The sequence below is a fragment of the Strix uralensis genome, chromosome 1 (assembly GCF_047716275.1).
Source record: "Strix uralensis isolate ZFMK-TIS-50842 chromosome 1, bStrUra1, whole genome shotgun sequence".
NCBI lineage: Eukaryota > Metazoa > Chordata > Aves > Strigiformes > Strigidae > Strix > Strix uralensis.
In genome coordinates this window covers 44,244,958-44,267,393 of record NC_133972.1, presented here as the reverse complement: position 1 = coordinate 44,267,393, position 22,436 = coordinate 44,244,958, and the positions used below count along the sequence as shown (strand labels likewise).

The window sequence follows — 22,436 nt, the reverse complement described above, 5'->3', positions numbered from 1 at the left end:
AAGAGAGCGTGTGCCAGGCATATGCAAGTCCTGGTGTTTTATCTTGCTGTGCCACAAGCTGTCTGGATTTCCTCTGTTTTGAAACTTAGGACAGTCTTCATCATAGCCCGAGCAGCATCTCATTATTTTACAAGGGTCCTAGTTCTTTAAAATAGCAGCATTACTGAGACAATTTTGACTTCTTCCAGCCAGTGTGCACTGACTGGACTTGAGTCAGATGCTAAATTAGAGAGACACTGGTTAGCCTGCTGTAACTTCTCATTCCACTGCATTGCAGAAATGTTACATGACAGTTATTTGTTGGGGAAGATTCATACTGATACACATAGTGTTTCAAAAAGATACATCATTTACTATATAAGTAATCCTGAAAGAAACATCATTTACTATATAAATGCCCTGCATCCCTGCACTTCAGAATCTGCTGTTACTATGGGCTGCAGGTTGTCACAGGGTTGCAGGATGCTTTCAGATGCTCCTTCATTTAAGTCTTTGCGTGGAAACACGAGAATCTTGTGCAGAACTGATGAACACCGAAAAAAGAGGGATGCCCACAATGGGGTCCATGCAAAGACAAGCAGGATGAATGTGCAGCAGCTCACAATTTGTTGATAAGCTCCCACGAGCCACGCAGACACAGTAGTATCAGTTATTTCTCAAGTACTACTTACGGTAGGCAGTGTTGGCATTTCCCGATGAGCCTGTGTTAACTACAATAAAGCTAGGAAAGTATGTTGTTTCAGGTGCTGCCTCTGGATAACCTGCTGCAGTTTATTCGTCACCATTTCATCTAGCTTCCTAAAATCCCACATCCTTTTAATTTGTTGTATCCTGTCAGAAAACAAAACTCAAAGGCTTTGAAGTAGGCACTGTCTTTGTATTTCCTACTTAGTGTGTTAAGTACAATCTGAATCTGTATCCTTGACTAAAACATTTTGACTTCCCTGTGTTAACAGTGTTCTGTGCACATTTTAGTCAAATTCTGCCATTTCTTCGAATTTTGATTTGAACATGGTGTTACTTTCTTCATGTTCTAGTGAATGGCAAAAGTCACATAAAGCAGATGACCTGTTCCCCTGAAGGCTGCGTATGGTGATGCAGGATGTGAAATTAATAACATATTGCAGAATTCTATTCACTCTGTGACTACGGACAAGTAGCTTTATGCAAGTGATGTTTTAATGTATTTTAATATCACTAATAGTCATTTGAATATTTTTTCATTTTTAATTCTCATTTATCAGGACATTCTGAGAGCAAAGCAACATTAGAACCATTGAAGAAATCTTGACACACACGAAAAGAAAAATGTTGCAATGTTCTTGAATGTCTTAACACCCAAAGAACATACTTGTTAAACAAGATCTTTCAGAGAGTATGTTTTTTCTAACATTAGTATGAAGCACTGCTGTAAAAGTGATGATTGATACTATACCATTATATTTTTCTTTGTGCTTTTGAAAGAATTAAGTATAAACTGAAAAAAAATCAAATGAAGAGTTGGGCTTGAGTTATTTTTATAGTTCTTCAAATGGTGTTCTCTGATTGTGGGAGACTGTCAGCACAAACAAAAGATTTAGCTTGATGCAGCCTTTGTTATGGTGATTTGGGGAAGGTCTGTCTTCATTATCCTGGCTGGTGCTGCTGCTCCTTCTTTCTGCTTGGGAGTGTTAGGCCCATCTCAAGAATTTACAAGGCAGTTAAACAACACGAGTAACACATTTTCCCTTTTAAAGTGGGAAATTGCAGTTCATGTTTATAAAGATAATTTCACGCTATTAGCTGTGATAGCACATAGCAAAATTGAATAGCTAATATCAGAAGCTATTGCTGTGGATGGGATAAGCTTAAACCCTAGGTGGTACTGAAATGAGGAATAGGTCTTTTGCATGGATGAATTTTGCTCACTAATACAGACTGAAGAGTCCGAGATTTTCCTTCAAGAACATACAAGTTTTCATTGACTGTTGACTAAAAAAATATTATTGTTGTTGTCAGCTAAGAATACAAAATCTGTTGCAAAGAACCTCAGGCAGCTACAATAACAATTGTTACCTTTGGCTTTGTTATTTTAAAGTAAAATAACTTTAGTCTGTGCCTTGCAACTTCTTGTAAAACACTGAATTTCCCATTCTAGTTTCTGGCGCAGGGTCTGAACCTTCTAGTAGTTTCATGTGAAACAAAAGTCAGAAGAGATAAATTTTTTTTCAGGGAAAGTATGTTTATGATATATTTCCTTAAAGCACACATTGGTTCTTTTGAACCTGTAATTTGTGTTTCATGTGATTATAAGATCAGATCCCTTTCTTTTGAAGACGAAAGCAGAAGTTCCATTTATTGTGTTCTGTAATGTGTTTGTGTCTTCCTGCTGTCTTGTTTACCTGAGCAAACAGCAGTGCTTTGCTTTGATGACTACTTTTGCATTAATCGAAGCAAAAATGACTGTGCTCATCAACACTCATTTGTACAGTTTGAAGCAGGATTTTCCTTTCTGTTCATTTTAAGCTGCCTGATGTCCCTCTTCAAACACTCTGGCTCCTGAGGCCAGTAGAATATTGCCTGCTCTTGAATTTTTCCCTGGTCCTTTATATGTGTTTGTTTTTCTTTTTTGTATGAAGTACTTCTTCTTAGTTTAAGTCTTTGGAAGAATCAGTTTCAACTAAACTCATCTCTTCTAATCTTTTACCAAAATTGGTAAATATATTTAGGATTTTGCATGAAATGAATATATTATTTTAAAATGTACATGTAGCTGAGCCAGATCTGGTTTTTTAAATAAACTGGGCATGAGTTTGCTACTTAACGATCCTATTTCTGCCTCCTGTTTGCATGTTTCAGATATTTCTTGCCACTGCTGATGGACCTGCCAAGATTTTTTTCCATGTAGAAATGATAGTTGTATATCACCTTACAGATTTTTCAGGGATAATGACTGCAAAATTGACAGTACATGGATTGTGTTAGTATTTTCTCACCACAATAATTCATTTCATTGAAATCTCACTGGGATTTTAGAGTTAGTTGTTCTGCTTCTAGCTGCCCTGATGGTGTGTGAAGGTGGTGTTATGTGCTCCTGGAAAAAGCCAGGAGAGGTAGCAGCCTAATTTTCTGTTTAGACAGTAACTGCATGTAGCCCTGGGGGATAAAATAGAAGCAGAAGTTACTACAAGTGTAGCATAACAAAAGATTTTGAATGTGCATGTGAGATCTAGATATACAGAATGATAGATTTAATTTCAGGTGTTGTTTTGTTTAGCTGTAATGCTAACATGCCTGAAAACTCCAGTGAGAGGGATTGTGTGGTCTTTGCTTCTGTTTCAAAGAAGGAAAAAAGAAGCAAAATAGCTGTTAACTTTTTCTGTTGAAGACTACTGAGATTCTTAGTACATATAAAGTATGTAAAATAAATGGTTACCGCTTATTGCATTGGAGAATATGTGACTATTTATAGAGACAGAGAGAGCTCTCCTAAGAAGTTGCTCACATAAACAGTGATGTTTAAAGAATGGGTGGGTCGTGCATGTTGGTGACTTGCCTTCTTTTTGATAGTTCTTATATCAGAAGATTTTACCAAATCATTCTATGCTTTCTGTGTGTTTTGGCTTGTTTTGTTTTTTAAAACTTTAGTGGCTTTAAAAAAGGAGAATACAGATTTTTCATGATCTTTAAAGGTCCCTTCCAACCCAAACAATTCTGTGCTATTTATCCAAGAAATGATGACGTTGTATTGCAGGTTTATCACCCTGTTGTTGGACACACGCATATATCTTTTCTGTCTGTGTACTTGTGCACCTAGATTTAACGTGCTTCCGTGCACTGCTTTTTAATTGAGAGAGATTTACATAAGCCTAAACAACAGCTGGGAAACTAAATTAATGTAGGAAGTTGAGATTCAAGCTGTTGTTTGGACATCTGAGTTCTTACCTGTTGTTTTGGAAAGTTCTTTTGACAGAAAATGGCACTCATAAGTAATGCTAGCACTGCTGGGAATATACTTCTGATAATAATGTTACGTGCCTTCATCTCAGGAACTGAAAGCTCATGAACAAAAACTTGAGTACTTCTGTCAAAATTTTTGTGTTATTACTGTATAAACATGAGAAGGACTGCACCCCTTCCCCCGCCCTTCCTTTTCCATGTATTTATTGAGTCCCAAGCTTTATAAATCCAGATGTGGCCCTGAGGGAAGTGTTTGCTTTATAATATGTTTGCATAGTCATTTGCATAGCCAGCAGGCTATTTGTGATCCGTGGTCCATATGTGATGTACTCCAGCTTCAAGGGAGCCCTGCTGAAGCGAAGTGGTACCCAGCCATCTTAGGCATGGGGAGAGATGAGCACAGGTGTGTATGCAAAAGAGTGTCTAGGCAACTTGGGGTTTAACATTGCAAGCTTTTTCTTTCCAATATTATTGTTTTATTTTGCTTAATCTTGAGATACTGATTGTAGCTTATGATTTTTTAAAATTCTGTTTAGTCAGCAAATTGTTCACATCTCTTGGTTTACCAGCCCAAGAAACACCCACATTTTCTGTTTAAAACTAGCTAGAAACATTTCCTTATTCGGGGTTCAAATTCAGTAAACTCTGACTTCAGTCTCTGAACTTGTCTCTGACACACTGTTTCTTTTTCCTGCTGTTGTCTTTCTGTGTGGGTACGACTTTTCTGATCATTTATTTGTTTATAAAGAACAAACCAATGGATTTTCAAATTCAGTGTGGAATATCACTGGAGAATTACTTCCTCCAGATGGCTTTTATTTCTCTTTGGAAAAGATTCCTTGTTAAATCTGAGATAAATTTGGAGAGGTCTTCCTATGGAAAAGAGGCCTCACTTGGAAGAGGATGAAAAACCATTGAAATATAGAGCCAGTAATGCTTAAGCACTGAATTCTTTTCTCCTCTCTCTTAATGTTCTGAAATACTACTGTGGAGTTGTATTTTGTCTGGTAGAATTCATAAGTACTGGGATTATAGCTAAAGAAAAGATAAACTTTTTTGTGTGCAGTATGCTGTCTTTGCACAGTAGCTTAATTATTCTTTGAACAGTCTCTGCCTAATAAGAGGATAACTGGAATTTCTTAAATGCTATAAAATTAAGACAGGGGAATATGCTACAGATGAAGAAGATGAAGACATGGGACCTGTCCTTCCAGGAGGTGACATGGCTATTGAAGTGTTTGATCTCCCTGAAAATGATGATATGTTCTCCCCCAGTGATGTGGACACTAGCAAGCTTGCTCACAAATTCAAAGAGGTAAGTTATGGATCAGAATATATTCCTAGATTTCTCGTTATCTCATTGCTCAGTGCTTGGTTTTTCTGTTGAAAACTAGAGTTGATTTCTAGCTGTATACTCGGTACTTTTGAATGACTCAAAAAGCTCTGCTTAAAAGAAGTGGAACCTATTCTTTGAAGTTGTTTTAGCATCAGCTTTCAGGTGACTGTTGCATTGATGGAGGGAATTAATTTAAATTTTCAGCATAGAAGTTATTCTGCCTCAGCACTTTGTTTCCATTTTTTGACCAGAAAGACAAAGTGCAAGTTAATTCATTACTAGCAGATTGCCGCCTTTTTTTTTTTTTTTTTTTTTTTGTGAGATTCCGGTCAAAAGTGATCAGGAAAACCAAAGAGCAAATACTAAATTTCAGTGCAAAGGGACACGTGGAGCTCATCCTATACCATTACGCAGCAACTTGTCAATGTGCAGCAGTGTCATACATTTGGCTGTGTGATTACAAAGATGCTGTATTTGGGAAGTAGGCATATTTCAGGCTTGTGTACTAGCAGACTCTGTGGTTACAGAGTTTGTATAGCATCCACTGGTACTAACTGGAGCTTCAGTCAGTGGTGTCCATTGTGGTCAGTGAATTCATATAACTTAGCATACTAAAGTACTGAGAAACATCTCTTCTGTATTTTAGGCTGTGCTTTTGATGTGGTTTATTTCTGAGCTTTTCTGAATATTGATGCAAATAAAGATATGGAACAATTGGATTTATCTAAACCCACAATAGTGATGACAATAAAGAACATTTTTCTTTTTAAATACAGGAAAATGGAAGGAGTAAAAGTAGCCAGAACCTCACAGGAGATTTGAGCAGCAGAACCTGGGCCCAGAAGGGAGTTTTAAAATACAGAGGCTGCCTTTTTATCATTCTTCCTCTATCCTCTCCCTTTCCCCTTCCCTCTACTCAAACCAGATATTTTATCTTCTATAAATATATCTTGTTGCTACTCTATAGTGGGAGTAACGTATGGAAAGTAATCAGCCAATGAGCAACCAGTCTTTCCCGTTTCTGCTGATACCCTTTTCAGCCTTTGGGTGCCAACTGTTATTCATCATTGTTTCCTGAAAGTTTTTTACTTTACTTACATGGTAATTTTCTCACTCCATATTTCAAGTCCAGGCTCTTATGCAAATTAGCAGAACGATTTACTTCATTTTCTAATACTTTGCATCATAGATAGTGCTACTCAAAGCGGTGGGAAGATGCTACCATTCTGATGGTGCCAGTGTACCAAGGATAGGCAAACCACAGATGCAGTGATGGGCAATGCACTCACCTTCGAATAAATTACCTGTAAAACTATGCTTGAATACAGTTTCCATCAACTTGGATGGCAAGTATGGCTATTGCCATACTTCAGCATGTCCAGACTGATTTGAAGCTGTTTGCAGACCTGTCTGATGCAGTGACCTCAAACGCTGGTGTAGAGGAGATCAGATGAAGGGACTTTGGGATCCTCCAGTTTAAGTGCAGAAAACATCAAATGCTCCTGCAGAAGGGTGGGCTCTTTTTCACTAGCCCACACAGTTACCGCTGTTACGAGCATGCCACTTTTGTTTCACTGTATTTAACAGTACACAGCTGCATTTTGTTGGCTGCTACAGAGTGAGTACATGTATTTTTCTTGCTATTTGCCCTGAATTCTTTCAACACTAGAGGACTTGTTCATGATCACGCTGCCCAAGCCCACACAGTGTTTTCTGGAATTGTATTTAAAGAATAACTGTTCTTTCTTGTTCTTACTCCAGAGATTAATGAAAGTATTAAACAAGTGGGTTGTACATAATCTTTAAGTATAATAGTTTGACCTAATTACTTGAATTCAGTCTTTGCAATGAAAAATGTGCTCACATACTTTGAGAGCACTCTTATTTGTAATGCCTTGCTTTTGTAATTAAAGTCAGAAGAGAGATGGGCATTCCTGGATGAATCACTGTATTTCTGCAAGTTTTGTTTTCCTGGCTGTAAAACAGGAAAAATGGGACTGATTTTCCTTAACTGCTTTGAGAGAAAGACCTAGAAGGTTTATTTTAGCTGTGATGATTGAAGAGAGACAACAGCTGTAGGGAGAAGGAACATCTTATGTAAGAATTAGGTATTATATTTCATGTCTTAATGAAATATATGAAAAGTAATTATTATTGTTGTTATTATTATATGCAACATATACATAATGATTATATAAAATTTGTCATGGAGGTTATTAGATTCCATTGAGTACTTTCTTTCCCAGTGTACTCTGAATGTTTTAACAGTTGCTAGCTTTTCATCTCATTCTACCTTTTGCAGTCTTAGATGAACTCAACCCATTTTCGCTATATATCTTACTTTTTATAAAAAGTTTTATTGTTTTGAAGAAAATTAATCAGCTTTTCAAGTCATCTTTGAAGAGGAAGTGTGCCAAAAATTATTCAAAATGTCTTTGTTCAAATGAAACCTTCACAGTTTTAGATTGACTTAGAAAAATTGAAAATACAAAATAGTATCTGCCAAGAATTTGTCTGGCATTATATGGGACATGGAATAAGGTATTTCTGCTCCCCTGTTAGTAAACTTGCTTAAAAATTTTTAACAATGAGTCCAGATTTGCTTGCCAAACTGTTGACCTTGCATGTCGTTCAGTATAACCTATAAATGTGTTAATATTTCTCATCTATTCTGCACGTATAATTAGTTCTTTTAAAAAAGAAAAAAAGAAAAAAAAGAAAAAAGTCGATGTCCAACTACACATTTGTCTGTTCAGCAGGAAAGTATCTTTTTTTCTTCTGCCTCGATGGGATCTGCTGTACCATGTACTGATTCAATGATCTGACTGGGTGCTCAATTTTTTTTTTTTTTTAACTTAATAACAGAGAGTATAAAAATAACTGTTAAAACCATCTGTACCTGAGCAGATTGTCATTTATGCAACAATTTGGAGTTTATTTGTATGTAATAATAAGCTGTTTAAGTGCTGCTTCTGGGTTTGTGGGGCTTTAGAAGAGATGGGAATGGACTGTAAGTAGGTAGCCTAAGGCTTTGAGTCTTGGCTTTTTGATTTCATAATTAACTCTGCAAAGGGCAAAGTCTAACTCATCCATCCTTCCCCTGATTTTATCTCACTCCAAAACAATGAGATAGCAGAACTAAGGAAAGGCCTGGGCACTTTATAAACACTGTAACATGTTGAGATGATTCTTTTGTAATTTTTCACTAGCAGAAATGGAATGATGAGAAAAAAAAGTTTGCAGTCTCTGAAAATTGCAGATCAGAGGTTGCATTGAGTGAGCTCAAAAATTGCAAGTAACCTCTTGCAAGTGCTATTTAAATATCCCCTTTGTTTCCTCTACTGTCTATAATGACAAAAAGGTATATATTTTTCTCGGCTTCCCAGTCTACTGGGTGGAGTAGCACCGCTGGCCACTTCTTGCCATTAACACCAGCTCCAGGGCTGCTGAGTGCCCTGTTGCCAGCCACGCTGACACCTCTCCGTCGTGGACCAGTAGCCCTGCTCTCGTGGCACTTCCTCAGGAACCCTGTGTGATCCACAGGCTAGCTGCGTGCTTGGAGCAGGTTCGGTCTGGTCCGTGCATGTTCCACCTGCTAGTGTGCCTGGTGTGCCTCCAGATTTTACATGTCTCTGCAAGCTGGACTAGTGACTAGTGACTAGTGACTTAGTGACTAGTTTCATTTGAAATGAAATCTCACGTCTGTTTTCACTGAGCACTTGAAGATTTGTTACACTTTTCAGTGCAAAGTCAAAAAGTGAGTGTAAATAATAGATGATCCTGGGGATGAGAAGTACTTACAGTCTCTTCTGCAGACAGTGACCAAGAAATGATTGGTGGAAAGAAGATTCCTAGTGTTCATCAGGTGGGACTGGTTGCATCAGTGCCTCCTTTATTCCTTCCAGCATAAATTCAGTAACTCTCCACCAGAAAGGAGAGGTTTATTCACTAGATCAGTTAGAGTTGATTTGCAAACCAAACTGCATCTGACTGAGAGTGCATTTCCTGTGCTGCCAGAGGAAGCGTGTTCAAGAGGTTCCATGAAAAGAGAATTTCAAAAGTAGCTTGGCCTTTCTCAAAGATACCTGTACCGATCAGCTCTGTGATGACTGAAAATTACTCTTCTCCTCCAGAAGAACATCTCTTTTAAATTATTTGTACATTTTTTTACTAACAGCCTGGTCTTCAAAAATGTAGCCGTGGCTTCACCAGAGATGATAATTTCTGGTTCAGTACAACTCCGTCACATACTCCATTAGCTCAACATAAACTAATCCCAAAAGGCTCCTGTTAGTCTTGCAAGAGAAGTAGTCCCCATGTAAAACATGCTTTTCTGTGACTATTCCTGGTATTCATAAATAATGGACAAAGGCTTTGTCTCCACTGCAGTGCCAGCTCAGGCTGCAATTCAGGCCCTTGCCCTCGACTCCTTACCCAACACACAGAAGTCACTGATTCAGATTAAACAGTGCTTTAGATTTAAGGTTTTGGGGCCTGTCAGAAGTTTGTCTGTGCTGCCTGCTTTAAATAATAAAGCAGCAGGGATTCAGGTGCAGACCAGTATTGGGTCCATGTGCATAATCATTTCCATTTGGATTAGGGTTATGCTGATAAAGCTGTGGTTTGATTCAGAGTACTTCAGAGTGTTAGAGCCTGTGAATAGGAGACCTTTGGGCTGAAACTAAAGATGGTTCAGAACATTGCCTAATATACTCAAGGACCTAACAAGTATTCACTCCACAGGATCAGACTAATGTAGGTTAGTACGAAAGAAATTCCCCCAGAAAGTGTGCAGGTGGGTGCCAGGCCCTCAGCACCAACCGATTCATTGTACAAACCCACTGTTATTGTGGCACGCTGCTTGGTAATGTAACTACAACCTTTAGCACACTGCCTGGGCTGTTAATCTACTTGCAATCATTTTGTGTGCTTGAATGCCGTTTCCTGTTTTTTACAGTTTCTCTGTGTAACTGCTCTGAATTGAGATTAGCTAGCTTGAGCAAAATAACTTCAGCTAATGGTGGAGAAGGATATCATCAGAGTACCTTTTTTTTTGCATGAAATAAACATGTGGAATCTTCCCTTAAGGTTTTCCTGACTTTTTGCGTTGTTAAATCACTTATTTCCATATCTGCTTTTTTGTAATGTGCCTGCTTTAATCAATGCAGTGGGACTTTCTGACAGCACTGGGACGTATTTCACGTTCATATCAGAGGAGAGCAAAGCCCAGCAGGATAACATCTATTTTTTTTAAGCATAAGACATTTGGTTTTGCTAAACAGATTGGATGTTCTGATTTGAAATTATGAGTGGTTAGACGGCATCCTATCTTTAATTAGGTTGCACAGACTGAGTCATTTTGCAAGCTAGACATTTTAATTTACAATCTACTGCACTGCAGCACTCTTCAAGGCCTTCTGCTATGTAATAAGGTATTCAACTTGCAGCACAGGCTTTAAAAATACTGGAGTACTCTCTGTGACTTCACTTGTTTATTTTATATTTTCAATTTTAGTTGCAAATCAAACATGCAGTTACAGAAGCTGAAATTCAGAAGCTGAAGACGAAGGTAAGAATCAATATATGGTTAATACATGCTGGTTTTTTCCTCTCATGCAAAATCAGATCTGAAGACATATATCTTTATGTGGGTGGAGAAGTCAACATCCTTGTTAAAGGCTGATTAAGAAGCAGTGGCTCAGCTAAATCTTCTCTTGGTGTATATTGTCTATTCAAAGTTTTAAGTAAAATCTTAAGTGCTGCTATTAAGAGAAACTGCCAACTTGTGTAGCTTCAATTATACATATATTTTAAGGGGTATCATAATGACTAAATGGCAGATTTCTAGTTTTACAATTCTAATGCATTTTGTCGGGTTTTTAAATTATATTTGGATTGAATATTCAAACCTAAGTTAGTAGATTTTTTTATTTACCAGTGATGTTAAAATATCCTGTTTATGCTAGTTTCCTTTTTTTGACACTTAAAAAACCCCCTAATATATTTAAAGGTATTTAATGGAAATTACTTTTTATATACAGAGAAAAAGTGCTGTTTCATATTGTTGCCGTTCTCTTTAAAAGAAACTCTAGAAAGGGGAAAGCTTACCAGTTTTAACATTCTCTCACAATCGGTTGTTAGTTATTAGATTGAATTTGCTATAGCAATAAAAAGGAATTGTATTTTTTGTACTAGGATAGCCTTTATGGGAATTCAACTGATAATTCAGTTGTTGAGTAATACTGGGTTTTATGATGATATCCTTCTCTTTGAGTTTGAGTATGTTATAAAGGAAATAAAAAGAAGAGAAAGTGAAAAATGTATTTCAGAAAAAGATTTTAGATTATTAGTTCTTTCTAGCAACATTTGCACGCACCGTGGTCAAATCTGCATAAATTATTGTTAAAAACAAATTCAAAGTGCAACTATTTTCTGTAAGGACTATTTCTGTTCTACTGTTTCAGTTCAAAAAGTCAGAAATATTTTCTTCCTCTGCTTTCCAGTTCCAATCCAGCAATCGGAGCCGCACGGTCAATCCCTTGGGATTGTGCCGAGCCCCATTGACTTGATGGCAATGATGCGTGGGTGTAAACATTCATCTATGCAAATCTATTTGCAAGATTAGGGTTAATGTGCCTTTTTGTGTTGACTTTATTTACTTTGTGTTTGCAGTAGAGCCAAAGAAAATGTGGCTAGTTTAGGTATATTACTAATAAAACTGCAAACAAGTTATTTTCTTTGTGTGTGTATCATCCATGATGTTAGCAGAACTGCCTAGAGCACATTAAACAGTCTTGGTAAGTAAACAGGGTTCTTAAAGCAATTTCTGTTTTCTGTAAATTCTGGGAGCTAAAATATACAAGCTGATGAACAACCCTACCTTTATCCAGCACCAGACATTGAAACCTGCAGCTAGCTTCAGTTGGGAAGTAAGGAGCCTAACACGAAAAAAAAATCTAACAAAAAACTATCAAAGAAGCTAACATTTATTACAAACTCAGCAGTAAAATTCAGACTTCTTTGAGGTCACTTGGAAAAAGTCATTGGGCTTCACTGGTGCCAAATAGTGGAACTAGCAGTGGAACTGCACTGGTCGTTAAGAGTCCAGCAGTGCTGATGTGTTTGGCAGAATTACCACCTGAAATCTTCAACAGTAAGGGCATATTTTCCTTTTTATATTAGCTCCTTACAACTCGGTAAGCAAGTTTAAAGAAAACAAGAGTAATATATTTATAACAGGTTCTCTTTGTCCTCGTAGTAGTTCTGGCATAGTTTCAGCACTGGATGCAAAACTCTGCTTGCTTAAATGAAGAAACGTTCTAGGTTACGACCCGATGTTAAATTTTGAATTATGCTCCAACTTCTTTTGTTTGGCTTTCTGGATTAAGCAAGATTATGACATGAAAACAGACTTTGTAAGAATTCAACAGAATTTCTAATTTCGTTAAAAAAGCAGGGAGTTAGATTAGATGCAATTGGCTTTTTTCCTATTGTTTTCTAAATCATTCTTAAATCAAATATAGAACCTGGAAATCAGATTCCCCCCAAAATAAGAAATTTAATTGTTTTATGGAAGTGTGTGAATGTTTTAAAACACCTGAGCCACACGCATATAGCAAAATGCATCCCCCGTGCTGACTGAATAACCCTGCAGTTTGCCTGAATGCTCCATCATTGACATTTTTAAAGTGTGTTAGTATAACCCAGAGAAGTATAGAGGCTGCACTGGAACACAGAGCAAAGGCTCTACTTCATTTTATGAGGAAGAATAATGTATGTATCAGCCCATTTTCTTTGTCCTGGAATGCTCTTTTCACTGCTAGTGTATTACTATTATAGTTATTAATTCACTCATTTTCACTATTCATGTTGTTTGAATTAATCCTAAACTGTTAGGCTTCACTTTGCAGCTTTTTACTGACTGCATATCAACTCTTTTGTTCAGCTGCAGGCTGCTGAGAATGAGAAGGTGAGGTGGGAATTGGAGAAGACCCAACTCCAGCAGAACATTGAGGAGAATAAGGAAAGGATGATGAAATTAGAGAGTTACTGGATTGAGGCACAAACCTTGTGTCACACAGTGAACGAGCACCTCAAGGAGACGCAAAGCCAGTATCAGGCTCTGGAGAAGAAATACAACAAGGCAAAGAAATTAATCAAGGATTTTCAGCAAAAGTAAGCAACTACGCCAGGCTCAGCAAATGACTTAGTGGCCAGATAGGAAACATATATGTGATATATTTTGAAATATGAAACCCACTATTAAACACCTGTAAGGTAAACACTGTTTTTCACTTTTTTTCTCCATGAAAAACACAGGCTCTTTATTATAGAAAAATGTTCGTAGTATTCAAGTATTAGTTTAGTATTGTTGAAAAATAATACTATAACTGAATAAAGACACAGTCTGTAGTATTCAAGCTTGGAATGTTTCAGAATTACTAGATAACTCAATATGATTACAAACAACCAAGAGTGATCATAGTAAAGCATTTGATTAGCAAAGTTTGCAGCAATTTATATTGGTATTGTGTCAGCTGGATTCACTCCTGCTGTGTACTAATGTAACATCAAAAAGAAAATTGTTTTGTTACATTTTACATTTTATTTTTCTTCTTGTAGATGCCAAGAATGTTTGAGCTGAGTTGAGATAACTGATGATTACATGGCCCCCTCTGTTTCATGTGGCCCCCTCTCCCTGATGGCTAGCAAGTTACATTTCTATAACAGCTTCCATTCCCCCATTTTTTTTTTTTTTCAGCAACTTTTTCATTTTCTGCTGAAATATACTCATTGAAAGGAGAAAACTCAGAAACATACAGCAGTGTCAAGTGACTAGGAGTGCAGAAGTTAATATCCTGTCCCATTAAAAAGGGTTTTAGATAGTCAAAATGTCATTACTCATCTTGGAATTTTGTGACTTTCCAGAACTAGCTGACATCTTGTGTGCTTTCTATCACAAATGTCTTAGATTTTCAAAATAAAAAGAAATAGGGAGAATAGCTATAATGAGCTTGGATAGCCTTTCTGTTGTTATTCTGCTTTATATGAGTAAAAGATCTAGTCCATTGGTTTTAACTATCTCAGACTCCTAAAATCACAGATTTCCTTATAGCTTACTAGAAAACTAGATTTGTACCTGGAAACTTACGGATGTCCTTTCTGTGAAGGAGTGCAGTCATACTCTAATAAAACAGAGATTTCGTTCCATTTCCTACAACAGAACACAGCATAAACCAAGCTAATGTTTTCATTGTAAATACAGATATGAACTGGTTTGGTTATCAATTAGAGCAAATGAGATTTTTAAAATTTTTTTTCACATAAATTATTCTTACCATTTTTATATCTTCACCTAGCATATTCACTTAGACTAAGCAACTGTTTAGGGTTTTGTCCTAATTGCAGTTTCATACTTCTTACTAGGTTAGTAATAAATTTTTTGTTAAGTACAGATTTTTCTGATGCATAGCTTAAGGTGTATTGGAACATTTTATTTTCTGTTTGAATCTGATTGCTTTGATGACAGCAAATACATCTTTTTTTTCCCTAAGAGAACTTGACTTCATCAAACGCCAGGAAGCTGAACGAAAGAAAATAGAAGATTTGGAGAAAGCACACCTTGCAGAGGTTCAAGGCTTACAAGCTCGTGTGAGTAGTAGTATTTACTTTCATATTTGAAGAATGAGGCAATTCTGTCTGATACTCTGGAAGAAATCCATATCTAATAGATATGTGTGTGTGTGTTATAGGTAACACTGTGTTGTATTTCTTTCAGATACGAGACTTGGAAGCAGAAGTTTTCAGGCTAATGAAGCAAAACGGGAGCCAGGTTAACAATAACAACAACATTTTTGAAAGGCAGACATCTTTTGGAGAAGTTTCTAGAGATCCAGTGGAAAATGTAGACACAAAGCAAGTGTCCTGCCTGGATGGCTTAAGTCAAGGTTTGTTTGAACCATACCATAATTCCTATTAATGTGTCTGTAAATAACATGGTTATCATTTAGGATTTAAAAGAAACAATTCATAATGCAGGGATGTTGCTATTTTTCTGAAAATCAGTATCTGATGACAGCTGTATCAGGTTTATACCAAATAATGCCATATAGAGTCCCAGAATAACTCTACAATGCATATTCTTAAAGAAATGGAAGTGACTAAGTGCTAATAAAGCAAAGATCATTATTGATTTCTTAAAGCTTTCAGTGGGATGCTGTCAACATTTAGGTTTAATTTGATGCTTCTGTATGTTAATGAAGTAGGAGAAATTCGTGTTTTCTCCTGTGTTCCTAAATCTGTCCTTAATTACCCAACCACCAAAGATCAAACAAGAACAAAGTTACCAGAATGAGAAAAACGATGTTAAATCTGCCATTTTGAATGGATCTCTGCAGGTTCTGATCCCACCTTGGTACAGATGTCAAAAGGAACCACGTAGGAGGCACTCGCCATTTCTCAGGATGGAGCCTTTTGTGAATAAAATGCAAATTCTTCACTAGCACATCAATTAAAAATCTTATTCAGCTATAGCACAGCCTGATTTACAACATAAGACTTGTAAGACTTTGTTCTACGTTACAAAGAGCCAAAACAATTTGTGGCAACACTGAAATCTGGATAGATGCTGTCAGCAGGGTCACTGTAACCTTTACTTGTTTTGCATAGAAAAGATAATTCCCATTTTTCAGGCTGTGCCAGTTAAAATATACAGATAACTTCCAGAGCTTTAGCTAAAGCCCTGTAATTGCAAATGGCTCCTCACTGTTGAATTATATGCAGAATTAAAGCAAATTTTAGGTCTACAGCCTTGGAACAAAATTGTTTAGCGCAGGAGCAATACCTACTGTGTGTTTAGTAACATCTGTGAAATCAGCTGTTGGAGGTGTTGGGATTCTGACAAGGGAGCACCAGACTCCGTTCCTTTATAGATACTCATTTGAAATCAACTATAATATTATTTATTTCTCTGGTGGGAAAAAAAAAAAAAAGCATTGCATTACCAAATAAATTAATTTCTTGCAAGCACAGAGATGTTTTATTGAAATTGATACTTTAGCAGTTATTTCATGTGTGGACCCAAACAGTATTCCTCTACAAACAAATCAGCGTGAATTACGTTTTTAACAAAGTATGTGTATAAAAAACAGCTAGTCCTGCTGAAACAGTGTTTTGGGGGATATGCAGACCTTGTGGAATTGGTTTCCGCAAATCTTCACAGAGCTGTTTCTTTCTAGCAAGTGATTATTATACTGAAATCTCTGAAGTTCAGAGAAGCACTCAGGCTGACAAGGAAGTCTGTATTTCTGCCATAGAGACTCAGTAAGTCTTACAAAATAATTAATACTTAGCAACACTGTTAACAGAAACCCTTTCAATAGTTTGCATCAGGAGAGGAAAATGTGTTTTCTTTAACTGACTTACAAAAATCGTGTTTACACTTAACTGTTGTAACAATGTCAACACACATCTATGGCCCAAGAGCTGAAATCCAGGAATTTTTACATATTAAAAAAAAAATTCTTTGTAAAATTCTTTCTAAAAATTTGAAAATTCTTCATGTAGCATTAAAACTCTGCATGTCAGTACTTCCAAAATATATTTTTGAATTTCTATATTTGCATGAAAACTTTCATTTTCCAAGAGCTGCCATTTTTCTTTGCAAAAGCATTCACCTGGAAAAACACTACCAGTGTTCAGTACTTCTGAGAGATAGAATAAATGATCTGTGAATTTAAATGCCCAAGTTTAACCACCTGAATACAAACACAAATTATTTGCTAGGAAAAATAGACAATTAGCAGTGATTTTTTGAAAGCAGAAAAAGCATAGTTAGACCTTAGATTCCAGGCTGGATTTCTGTTTTTAACAAGACAAAAAGTCTTTTTTTTAAAATAAAAGAGATCCCTAAACATGCTGTAGCACTCTTTGACTTCCATATACCTTTTCCAGTAGATTTTGTATTGGAGTCTCTGAATTCTGTATCAGACTGTAATGTAGTGATACTTGCTCCGCAGACAAAGAGCCTATGTCTTCATATCACCCTTGTGTAAACCTTTTAAGAAAAGGACTTGCCATTGTCTAGTAGTACTAATCACTAATAATTAGCGTATTTACTGATAAACCCATGGATGTGCAGAAGAACTGTTAAGGGCAAGGGAGATGTCCCCGATGTCTGCAGGGTGAGCAGAGTTCCTCTGGGTGCAGTGTGCTGTGCACGCCGTCTTTGTGACATTCACGCAAGTACACCAACCTCTTTTCTGGCTTTTGTTTGGCAAGTATAGCACAGACTTCTTTATCAAGCCCCAGCATTAGGTTTGTGGAGTGGGACTGCATGTACACAGCCACATCCTGTAATTTTTATTCTGAAGTTTGAAGGTCTGTCTTCCCTCAAAAAATGAGGTTATGTAAAATACGTATTTTAATTAAAATGATACCAAGTACATTTTTTGCTTCAATGTGATCTGAGATGTTTATTACATTCTTGCATGGTAATAGATTTGGGAAGAAGTAGTAGATGTAACTTGATGGTTGCATCGTACAAGCATAGCTGTCCCTACCGCTGCAGGTGCTCCAGCCATGTTTAGCATCATGCCAGACTGTACGACTCCTCAGGCTGTAACATAACCTCATACTGAGTTTGAGGGGCTGCCAGTAACATCAGTGGAAGTTAGAAAATCAAAACCATTATGGCCCAGAGAGTTCTTCCTTTGCTTTGCCAGGGAATACTAGAAGCCTGAGGATTGTATTTGTTTTACAAATATATGATTTATTCTGAGAGTCCAGAAAAACATTGTAGATTTCCAGTTTAGTGGTCATGAGCTGTGTCTGCAGTAGAGAATCAAGCTATTTACTGGAAGGAGTCAGTGGTTTGAAATCTAAACAGTTCAGTGCTGATGCTGACTTTGACAGTATTTGCTCATCTCTGTGCAAATGCCCATTCAAGCTGCTTTGATTTGGTGGCTGTACTTTCTGGGTGCCTTGGGATACCCAGGGATGCATCAGTTCACAGAAGGAGATTTTGAAATCTATCAGCCTATATAATGGAAAAACAGTGGGAGGACGGGCGAGCCCTTACCCTCTCCACAGCGATACTGAAATAATTCAGATGGAAGCCCATTGGAGTCAAGTGGTTGAACACCTGCTGAAAGAAAGTCTAATTACATTGTCTCCAAGAGCAAAATAAAACCTGTTATTACTTTTACGTGAAAGATTTATCAGGCTCCCTAGCGGGTTGGGAGATTCCTAGAGAAACGTGTAGGGTGTGTGTGCAGCAAGGGCTGGCAGCTCTCTGCAGAAGAAGGAGCTGGGACTGAGGGTGACAGCACACGCAGCTGGGGCAGAGACCACCCAACAGCAGCCCAGTCCCACTGCGCCCAAGCGTGACAGGTCCAGTGATGGAAACCAGGGGCAGCCAGGATCCCAGGCAAGTTCATGGTGGTGAGGCAGGTCTGAGGGCAAGCCAGGAAGTTTGTCTGTGGGTTGTGGCTCGGGTCCAGATCCACATGACCTGGGGATGAGAGCCCAGCCTAAATGCAACTGTGACATGGAAGGAGGGAAGCCCCTACCGATGCTGTGTGAGCTCTTTGCAGCAGGCTGAGCCATGGTTACGTACCTGTGGCACAACAGGTTGATGCCACTGAGTGTGAGCAGCCCAGCTCTGGGGTGGAGGGAGCAGTAAGCTCCGGGCCTGGATGGTATTTTGCTTTAACAAGGCCAATATGACCACTTCTGTGAATAACCATTTGCAGTGCTGTGTCGCTAGTGTGCATAATTTGAGCAGTGAAAGGGTGGGATGTATGGAAGTGGTACACCTGAAAGAACAAATATAAGCAGTTCAAGTCATGACAACATGCAGTTATCCTATTGAGTACTTTGGCAGAAGCATAATTACAAGTCAGACAATGCTAATGGTTCTGTAGTGTCATCTGAATGCAGAATTTAACTCTTACACAAGGAGGAAAAGCAAAACATGGTACTGTCTTTGCAGTGCTTTAAGACAACATAAATCTGCAAAAATAAAAATGAGTTTGAACGAGTCTTACACCTCAGTAATTTACTGGCATACTAACTCAACCTGTGGCTCTGATTTCAAGACAGTTTGAGCTGATGTAACAGATCATTACTGTTGAAATGGGAGACCCCATCCCATCCCTGCCTTTGTCCAGCCGCCTGGTTCTGCCTCTTCCATTGCCCTTTTCCCACACTTACACACTTCTGTGCACACACTGATTCACTAAAAAAACAGAAAACTGACCAAGAGGGGAAGAGGTTAGAGTGTCAGACTGAAGTTGGATAGTTTCTGCCAGGTCAGTCATTTGAATCAGCAAGCTGCAGTCCAAATCCTGGGGGATTCAGAGCCAGGGGTTTGTGACAGCAGGAGGAAGAGCAAGAGCTCTCCATTTTGGCAAGTCATCCAGTCGCTTCACCCTTGGTGAAATCACGTTCTCTGAGACTGAAGGTCGGGATGGCATGGAAAGCAATGAGAAAAACTTCAGCTTTGCTCAAGTTGATTGGAGTTTCGTTATTGGCTTCAGTGAGGCTAATGTGTCTCCATTTATATTTGTTTAAAGCAAAAATATCTAAGATCAGCTTCTAATTAATTGGTATGTTATGAATGCAGTACTTAGACAAGTAAATAAATTTAATGCATTCTGATTTGATTTGTCCTATGAGGACTGGGGGCAGAAGAAGTTAAAACCATAAAGAATCTGTTCCTTTTCTGGTGTAAAATGCAAAAACACCTTTTGAAATGTGTTTTTTCTTATTGCAGCTTTGTAAAATGTTAAATTTGCTGAAATACTCAGACTTCATTTGAGTGGTTAATAGCTAGGAAAAGTGCAGTTATGTTAGCTCTGTTTGTAGCAGCAATCCATATATGAAGTGTTTAGTATACTTTGCTCACAAGACATTCAGGAATAGGGTGGCTTTTACCTAGACGGGTAAGATGGTTTCATTGTTGTTTTTTATATTAAATATTCCTCCGATTTTCATGTATCACATAATGATGTTTGGGCAGTAGATGAAAGGGGAAAGATCTGAAACTGCTTTCCCTTAAAAACCAAAGAAGTAGGTTTTCATGATGTGATGGTTTAGCCCCTGCCAGGGTCTGAGACCACGCGGCCGCTGCCCCTCCCCCACAAAGGGAGTGAAATACAAAGCCCCGAGACTGAGATAAGGAGAGGTTTAATACAACAGAGCAACAGCAACACAACAGACAACAACAATAACAATAACAGTAATAGTGATTACAATGAACAGAGCAAAATATCTACCAATACAGCAGTGAGAGGGCCAGATGTATAAAACCACGCACCCCGCGCTCCCACGCCAGGATGTGACGTCCACATGGTATCTGAATAACCCGGCTAGAGCTCCCCCCCTACTGCTGGGGAAACTTAACCCTATCCTGGTTAAACCAGGACACATGATTTTTCCAGCAGAAAATTGTATGTACAAAGACAACAGTGAGTAAGCATGAGAGTGACAGTGTCCAGCTCTTCTCTGATGGTATATGAAAATAATGCAGCACTGGGGTTTTGGGGGTTTTTTCCAATTTTGTTATTTTAAAGTACATATGGTAGAAGACATTTCCACAAACCCCCTATGTTGAGAAAATACAGCAACTTTGTATAGTTAAGAACTGGGAGAGTAAGAGTACATCTCCTCACTTTCACCCAGATCTTCTGGTGACCCTGTTGGGTTTTGTTGGGATAATTACTGCCGTCTTACTGCAAATCTCTCAGGGAGTTTCTGAGCCATTAGATCAGGATGATGACAGATGTAACAGTCCATGTCCTGCTCCACACAATATAGTTGTTTCTCTAATCAGGGAAAACCAGAGTCCCTTCGCTCTTGTACAGACCATGGCCTTCCCATTCCTGCCTTGAACAGCTGTGATTCAAGGGGATTAATTTAATTTCACTTTCACTGCCATGATAAACTTTATGCAACATCGCTGATGGCTGGTTGCAGTCAAAATTTATTCAGCACTCATGGGTTCTTCCTGCAAGGCTGTGACACTACCTTGCTAATAATTTTGCCAAAATTGTTGCTGTTAGAAAGCTGAAACCGGAAAACTGCAGTAGGTGATGATAATCCCAGTAACGATCGCATCCTCTAGACTGCTGCTTAAGGAAAGGGGCTTGGCAGAGTGTCTTCTGATGTGATCCAAGTGAAAGTGAGGCAAGGCTGTGTTTGTGTTGGGTCACTCATATCAATCTGTTTGTATGAGGGACCACAATGGCTGGTGCTGGCAAAGTTGTTTTACTTAGGTTTACCAGAGTTTATGTAAATTTCAAGAGTTTGAAGGAACTCTGAGTAAAAGAGAGAAGAATCTACAAGAGGAGATAATGGTTCTGAGGACAGAGCAGCAAGGGAGGAAGTAACAAATGAAGCTGCCAGGTGCTAATGAAAAGATGCTTTTACTTGCAGAAGGATTGGGGTGAACAATTGGGGCACCTTATTTGTATTGTCACATAGAACTTTGAACAACAGATGACCTCAGAATCCAGAGGATTGGGATTCCTCTCTGAGAGGGATGGTGTGATAGAGTAAGCAACGTGTTTCACTATAGGTCCAAAGGAATGAGTTTAGCACTTGTTTCATAATCCTGTGAAAGGCTGCCTGTAAAGCAATACAATCACAATGGTTGTCTGATTATTTGGATACTATCTGTGTCACTCTGTGCGCTACTGACTGCAGACCTTGTTTACTTATAATTTGCACATAATGTGCAAGGTTATTTCGGGGGACATTCAGTACAGGAGAGAACAAGTCATGTTCTTTAAATTTGTAAGCCATTCTGATTATGATAAAATGTAGAGCAGCCTGAGGACATATTTCTTCTGTAATTATACGAGCAGCGTGCAAAACTGGTGAAGTTACAAGGGAAATGCTTAGTGGGGCAGCTGTCCAGTCCCTCCTTCTCCAGTGGCTTAAAAGGGCAGGACTGGAGATAAATGAATTGGTACCCTGGGTCTAAATTTGTATATTCATCCAGATGCTTGGAAATGTCTGTCAGAGAGCAGTGAGATGAGGACTCTTGCTTTATCCCCTAATGAAGGAGAACTCTCTGCAGGCCAAGCACATGCAAGTCCCTCTGAGGGAGTCTAAATGGACCTGCTTTCTGGACTAGTAGAGCTGTTTTTCTGTGGTCCTT

The 22,436-nt window shown here is 38.2% G+C and overlaps 1 protein-coding gene across 6 annotated transcripts in view; it reads left to right on the top strand.

Annotated features, from left to right (window-relative positions):
* PPP1R9A (protein phosphatase 1 regulatory subunit 9A) overlaps positions 1 to 22,436 on the top strand; it is a 157,159-nt gene that overhangs the window by 112,308 nt on the left and 22,415 nt on the right. For all 6 annotated transcript variants that reach the window (XM_074864126.1, XM_074864161.1, XM_074864154.1 and 3 more), the window contains exons 7-11: positions 5,099 to 5,254; positions 10,791 to 10,844; positions 13,221 to 13,450; positions 14,830 to 14,926; positions 15,054 to 15,222. In XM_074864126.1, coding sequence (XP_074720227.1) covers positions 5,099 to 5,254; positions 10,791 to 10,844; positions 13,221 to 13,450; positions 14,830 to 14,926; positions 15,054 to 15,222 — 706 coding nt within the window. The remainder of the gene's footprint in view (positions 1 to 5,098; positions 5,255 to 10,790; positions 10,845 to 13,220; positions 13,451 to 14,829; positions 14,927 to 15,053; positions 15,223 to 22,436) is intronic.